We start from the raw sequence: 7,368 nt of genomic DNA, 5'->3' as shown, positions 1-7,368 counted from the left end.
ACTGGACTACTTTTGGACTACTGGATCAATGTCATGGTGCAACATGTCAGCCTCCATGAGGTGAGCCACTCCCATGTAGATACGAAGGACTCATTCTAAACTTATCAAAGCACATAAGTTGTTACAGGTCATTTATATAATGGTGAACATGTAACTATTAATGATATATTCCATTTCTGCAAATAAACACCTCCAAATTGTACCCAGTGAGGCATAGCTGTTATTTTTATTTGTAGTTTTTGTGATCTTTGCGCCACTGGGAAAAAAAGAAGTAGGACTTACATTTTAAATCATGTAAATCTAACAGACTTTTCTTCTGGCAAGATTTTTTTTTTCTACCTCTAATCCTGAAACAGATTGACCTTTAAAGGTCATTCTTGAACGAGAGTTAAAGATTCACCAAGTACAAACAGGTTTAAACACTGGAAAGTAAATACTTTCAGAGTTGCAATGTGTTTCTCATTTTCTCCACTTACTTGGAAAAAAAAGCACAGGAGGGGAAACGTCTTCTGAACTCTTAAACATTCATTCAAACTGTTGGAGTGCAAATGTCAGTCAAACAACGTGATCAGAAATTTCACTCATACAAACTAAAGAGCTGTACTTACTGTATGGTGAGATGACTGAGCAGTGAGCGCCTTGTCGTGGCCGGTTTATGCTGAAATGATGTTCTTTCCACTTTCAGATTATGGTCCCAACAGTGCTCACTGGAACATTCAGAAGTTTAGTAAACCACCTGTATCCAGTGCCATCAGTATGTTTTGCAACAAGAAGGTTGCAAAAATTTTGAGAGAGCTCTTTGCTTCTATCCATCATGGTTTCTTGTGTGATACCTTGGTAAAGAGACACCTTTTTATAGGCCATCAGTTGGGGCGACACAAATAATAATTTGCACTTACAAGGGGCAGGACTGCTTTCTAATGACTGATAGAGTTCAGCTGGTGTCTTGGCTTTCCATGTCTTTTTGCACCTCCCTTTCTTCAGGTGTTCAATACTTTTTCACTGTGTGACTTCACATTATTACATATAATTTATGGATAACTGTGTGAATTACTTGGGTTGCTATACTGACATCTGGCAAAAAAAATTCATGTCAGTAACACCTTTAGAAATGTATTTACTGAGAAAAATGGTGATGTGTTCAATACTTATTTTACCCACTGAACATTAAATATGCGGGCAAGGGGTAAGCTAGCTATACCATTTTGCTAATGTTTAAGGCGTAGCAACGGGAGCTGCAAGACGTCAGATGACTTCAATATTCCTTTCAAGGGAGCAGCACAGTGAGTCATCTAGTCAGTATTGTTCAAATAAACTTTATTCTAGATGGTTAAGTTGTCAATATTTCCTCATCCTTTGGGGTAACTAGAGAAGTTGGGTAAATGTCTGTGTCAGTGCTCCTGCTGAGTGGATGAGTGCAGCAGCTAGCGGCGACAAACACAGAACTGATAAGCAGACCAGACAGTCCAGGACCATTCCTAGCAGAAGGATGGCCAGCAAGTAACCATGGAACAGTAGACTGTGCCAGCTGCTCTGATGTATCACCTTCCAGGGGCTGTCAGGATGCAGCAAAAACAGGAGGCCCAGCACCCAGCTCTGGTTCACCAGCTGGGTGTAGTAGATGTCACAAACAGAGGTCTGAGGATCGGGGGAGCAACGACCTTCAGCCTCCAACACCTTACTCAACCAAATCAGAGACAGACTTTGGACGATTAAAGCCAGCGGTGCATATACATACTCCAGAGGTTCGATACCCGACAGACCGCGGGAGGCTGCAGGGAGAGAGAAGTAGAGCTTTAGTTATGTCCATAATTATTTTGACTTTGACATGGTTATTAGTAATTTATCTGTTAATCACAGCATGTTACAGCTGGAAGAAAGCAGTACAACCATTTTTGTTTGTGAAATGCTGCAGGATTTCGACCAGATGTCGGCCTGTCGAGCACTTTTACCACGTGTGCCAGTGGTAGTGGAGTGGAACTAGCAACTAGTTAACCATAATAAGTTCCTGCAAGTAGTTTGCTAGGGCTAGCTGCATGATGGCGGAGAAAGTACCAACAGCTATTCGTCGCAAAAGAAAAAAACGTTTTTGGGAATGCTACCACCTGAAAAACAGTAGATCAAAAACCAGAATGACAACTGCTTTTTAACGGTGGTACATTTCCTCCACTAGCTTGGGCTGCTAACGCTACAGTGTCTCAACTGCGCCGCATGAGATACAGCAGTTAATCCACAATTATTACTTGTTTACCGTAATAATGGCACACATCAGAATAAAAGACAACACATATACATTTGACATTGTTTATGTGCACTAAACTTGAAGCAGTCTGTCATCCGAATTGACGTAAAGTGGGTGAAGGCTGCAGCAGGTGGGACCCGTTGCCACCCATCCCTTAAAACACAGAATTTCCTTTATTTGACAATTAATTGTTGCATCCCGAATTGAATCAAGATGGTATGTAAATTGTTCCTTATTTTCAGAAATGTCCCTCACCCACTCCTCAAAACTGAATAATGAACAAAATAAAACACAGGAAATAATAAGGGCAGCCAATGTCATCTCTGTGCCTCACATCTGGTCCTCAGTATGGGACCCAATGCGAGGTACAGCGGATAGACCTCACACTTTCACATAAATGATAAATGGACTGCATTTATATAGTCCTTTTCCATCTGCATCAGACGCTCAAAGTGCTTTACACATCAATGCCTCACATTTACCCCGATGTCAGGCTGCTGCCATGCAAGGTGCCTCACTACACACCGGGAGCAACTCGGGATTAAGGACCTTGCCCAAGGGCCCTTACTGATTTCCCGGTCAGGCTGGGATTTGAACCAAGGATCCTCTAGTCTCAAGCCCCACGCTTAACCACTACCATCACCTCCCCTGACATCTGCATCTCAGTGTGCCCACCTTTCTGGTCCTGTCACATGTTGCCTGGCATGTCTACACCCAAAACTCCACCACATCCAAAGAAGCAAAAACGTTTTCAAAAGTACAAACGTGAGTGGGAAGAGTGGAACCCCTGGCCTGCCAGCATTAGTGGCAATGGGGACAAGGCAAACATTTTTGTTTTTTATTTGCTTTTAAAATAAAAATGTCCTCATTTTGAAGATTAAAAATATTGGATCTATTTACCTTAATATTGATGTTTATTATTACACACTTCAGTGACTACACAGTTTATCATTAACGGGTTCGTGTTAAGCACTTAAAGCTTAAAGCTTTAAGTATGGTTAACTGCTTTTTTTTTTTCAAAATTAAATATACCACTCCTTTGGTGGTGGTAGTGGCCTTGAGGAGCCGTGGTGGGCGTCCTTTATTTTTATGTCTGAAAGGTGGCAATCCTAGCCGCGACCATGGACCAGAAGACTCTGCAAAGTGACATAATGTTGGCCATGTTTCTGCTGGACACGTCAGGTAATCATGTTGGTACAGTGTTGGCATGTTACCATTGAATGGGGCAAGTGTATTGTGTTTTGTATGTAGTTGTAAGAAGAATGCATCCACTTCTCTATACCCGCATGCAGGTATTGCACATTCTTGTGCACTGAAAGCAGGTCTGTAGGAAGACTCTTCAAAATCTTTTTTTTTTTCTGGGATCATCTACTACCAGAGCTCTTGGCAAAATTGTGCGGCAAATTCAATATAGTAAGATGCAATTTAAGAGTAAAATGATCAGGTTAACCTGTAATGATGACAGATGCCACACTGAAGATGGAAATCAGAAGTGAGATGTGGCTCGACGGTGGTGACGGCACCCTGAGCACAAAACTCCAGCCCACAGTCAGCAAAGGCTGCAGGGTCGCGGTTAGGGGGAAGAGGCCGCTGCACGAGCTGTTGGCTTTGGCCCACATGGTGAGCACAGCGTGAGCGCTGTTACAGACAGCAGGCACAAGCATCCTCTCACCCAGGACCCGAGAGTAACGCTTCAGAGGCACCAGATCCAGGACATGAAGGAGGTTTATGGCCAACAGAGAGACCAGAACCTGGAAAAGATGGATTATTAAATTTATAGGAGTGTATATGCAAATAAAATGGCAGAAATTCATCGAGGGATGAAACATTTTTTCATACTGGAGACTACAATAGTAATGACTGATAAAGATTGACCTTTGTAGTTAACTACCAGAGTGTAGGTAGTGGATGAGTTTGTATTTTAAATCATTTTGTTTGCATGAATCTCACCTAATTTGCATATTAATGAGCATAAAGTAATTCTTTTATGAACAAAATACCTTATTATTAACACTACATGGCAAGCACTTGATACGTATACTATATGTATCTAGTGGGGAGTAGATGAGATAGCTAGATTAGTGGATTATTTGTGTGTACATCTGTATATTAATCAGGGTGTCACTTAAAAGGATAACTCTAGCAATATATGTTTATTCACTTGGTACTTACACCACTGGTACCTTCTGTGTCGGACTTAAAACAAAAGCACAACAGAATTGTCCGAACATGCAGTGTTGCAGCTATGCAACCACATTTAGTCCAGATATGACTGAAGGAATCTGTTCGTGAGTGAGACCGAGGCTGATATCTTCCATCATGTGCAAAGTAGTCCATGATGCTTCATGTGACACTTACTGTATTTTGTCTTCTTTGCACTGGCTTCCTATAAAGTTGAGACTTCAGTTTAAAATTTTGGTGAACACATTCGGAGCTCTGCATGGCCTAATGCCATCTCTGCACCAGTATTTAACAAGCAGGTCTCTGAGGTCCTCTGACCAAAGCCCGTTGGAGGTTCCTCGCTCTAGCCTAAGAACCAAAGAAGGCTGTGCTTTATACTGGTTTGCTTTTAAATAGTTTTAGCATCTGTTGTGATTTAATTTCTGTATTAATCTAGTTTTTAAAATTTCTGAAACACTTGGTAATTTTGATCTTGAAAGGTGCTTTATTAATACATTTTCCTTCTTGTTTTCACAATAAAACCACATCAGTTCTGGTTCCTTTATTCTCTCTCTCTCAATCACATAGTGTGTTAACACTCAAAGTCAAACTCTTATTTGTGTAACTGCCCTTCACAAGGGTGAACAACAAGTCGAAACCTTTGGAACGCTTCGGTATGTTATTTAGTTAAACATCACTTACAAATAAGTTATTTTAAAGACTTGTGCATAATGACTGCCCTGTCCTGCAAACACATACTGACAGTGGTCCTACAGTGAGGAAAGTAAGTATTTGAACACCCTGCGATTTTACAAGGTCTCCCACTTACAAATCATGGAGGGGTCTGAAATTTTCATCTTAGGTGCATGTCCACTGTGAGACATAATCTAAAAAAAAAATAATAAAAAAAAAAATCCGGAAATCACAATGTATGATTTTTTTTAAATAATTTATTTGTATGTTATTGCTGCAAAAGAGTATTTCAACACCTGTGAAAACCAATGTTAATATTTGGTGCAGTAGCCTTTGTTTGCAATTACAGAGGTCAAACGTTTCCTGTAGTTTTTCACCAGGTTTGCACACACTGCAGGAGGGATTTTGGTCCATTCCTCCATACAGATCTTCTCTAGATCTTTCAGGTTTGGAGTTTCAGCTCCATCCAAAGATTTTCTATTGAGTTCAGGTCTGGAGACTAGCCAGGCCACTCCAGGACCTTGAAATGCTTCTTACGGAGCCCCTCCTTAGTTGCCCTGGCTGTGTGTTTGGGTCATTGTCATGCTGGAAGACCCAACAATGACCCATTTTCAATGCTCTTATTGAAGGAAGGAGGTTGTTTGCCAAAATCTCGCAATACATGACCCCATCCATCCTCCCTTCAATACGGTGCAGTCGTCCTGTCCCCTTTGCAGAAGAGCACTCCCAGAGTATGATGTTTCCACCCCCATGCTTCACGGTTGGGATGGTTTTCTTGGGGTTGTTCTCATCCTCTAAACATGGTAAGTGGAGTTGATTCCAAAAAGCTCTATTCAGGTTTCATCTGACCACATGACCTTCTCCCATACCTCCTCTGGATCATCCAGATGGTCATTGGTGAACTTCAATCAGGCCTGGACATGTGCTGGCTTGAGCAGGGGGACCTTGCTGCCCTGCAGGATTTTAAACCATGACAGCATCATGTGTTACTTATGTAAACTTTATGACTGTGGTTCCAGCTCTCTTCAGGTCATTGACCAGGTCCTCCTGTGTAGTTCTGAGCTTTCTCAGAATCATCCTTACCCCACAAAGTGAGATCTTGCATGGAATCCCAGACTGAGGGAGAGGGTGCAATTAATACACCCTGCGATTTTGCAAGTTCTCCCACTTAGAAATCATGGAGGGGTCTGAAATTTTCATCTTAGGTGCATGTCCACTGTGAGAAACATAATAATAATAAAAAAAAAATCCAGAAATCACAATGTATGATTTTTTTAATAGTTTATATGTATGTTACTGCTGCAAATAAGTATTTCAACACCTACCAACTAGCAAGAATTCTGGCTCACACAGACCTGTTAATTTTTCTTTAAGAAGCCCTCTTATTCTGCACTCTTTACCTGTATTAATTGCACCTGTTTGAACTTGTTACCTGTATAAAAGACACCTGTTCACACACTCAATCAATCACACTCCAACCTGTCCACCATAGCCAAGACCAAAGAGCTGTCTAAGGACACCAGGGACAAAACTGTAGACCTGCACAAGGCTGGGATGGACTACAGGACAACAGGTAAGCAGCTTAGTAGAAGACAACAACTGTTATGATTATTTATTAGAAAGTGGAAGAAACACAAAATGACTGTCAATCTCCCTCGGTCTGGGATTCCATGCAAGATCTCATTTTGTGGGGTAAGGATGATTGTGAGAAAGCTCAGAACTACACAGGAGGACCTGGTCAATGACCTGAAGAGAGCTGGGACCACAGTCACAAAGATTACATTAGTAACACATGATGCTGTCATTGTTTAAAATCGCAGGGTGTTCAAATACTTACTTTCCTCACTGTGTGTGTGTATATATATATATATATATATGTATATATATATATATATATATATGTGTGTGTGTGTGAGCGTATTTTAGCATTGTGTTATATTTTGAGTAGCGAACACCAACCTGGCCGAAGCAAAGAGCCACTGCGTATGTGAAGTGGTACTGAGGGATGAAGATCCCGGCCACAAAGTTGCGGAGTTTGTCTGTGAGACTGTATATCACCGCAACCACCAAACACAAGGTGAGACCCAGAGGATTCAGAACGTGAGTAAAGCAAAGACTCCTCACTGTCGAGGGGCACCGTCCTCTCCTCCTCCTTCTTCCTGAACTACATCACACAGACGAGCAGAGAGCTGCACCAACAACATCCATGTAGTTCAACATCTCCTCCTGCTTCATTCCATTTTAAAACGTGTAAAATCTTACCTAAGAGACAT

At 41.4% G+C, this 7,368-nt stretch overlaps 1 protein-coding gene across 1 annotated transcript; it reads right to left on the bottom strand.

Moving 5' to 3' along the window:
- Positions 1-1,318: 1,318 nt before the first annotated feature.
- Positions 1,319-7,368, bottom strand: LOC117523858. Its single transcript, XM_034185471.1, has 4 exons — positions 7,358-7,368; positions 7,055-7,259; positions 3,693-3,993; positions 1,319-1,772 (listed from the first exon to the last, which is right to left on the bottom strand). Exons 1-4 carry the CDS (start codon positions 7,366-7,368, stop codon positions 1,366-1,368), a joined length of 924 nt encoding a protein of 307 aa, XP_034041362.1. The 3' UTR covers positions 1,319-1,365.

Source organism: Thalassophryne amazonica, chromosome 13 (genome assembly GCF_902500255.1).
Source record: "Thalassophryne amazonica chromosome 13, fThaAma1.1, whole genome shotgun sequence".
NCBI lineage: Eukaryota > Metazoa > Chordata > Actinopteri > Batrachoidiformes > Batrachoididae > Thalassophryne > Thalassophryne amazonica.
The sequence above is the reverse complement of the archived record's forward strand: the minus strand, read 5'-3'. Positions and strand labels throughout refer to the sequence as shown.

Excerpts from the sequence above, each read along its gene's own strand:
- LOC117523858 (XM_034185471.1), bottom strand. Across the intron at positions 3,994-7,054 it reads TGGCTCTTTGCTTCGGCCAG|GTTCTGGTCTCTCTGTTGGC; the intron begins GTTGGTGTTCGC and ends CATCTTTTCCAG. Across the intron at positions 1,773-3,692 it reads GGCATCTGTCATCATTACAG|CCTCCCGCGGTCTGTCGGGT; the intron begins GTTAACCTGATC and ends CTCTCCCTGCAG.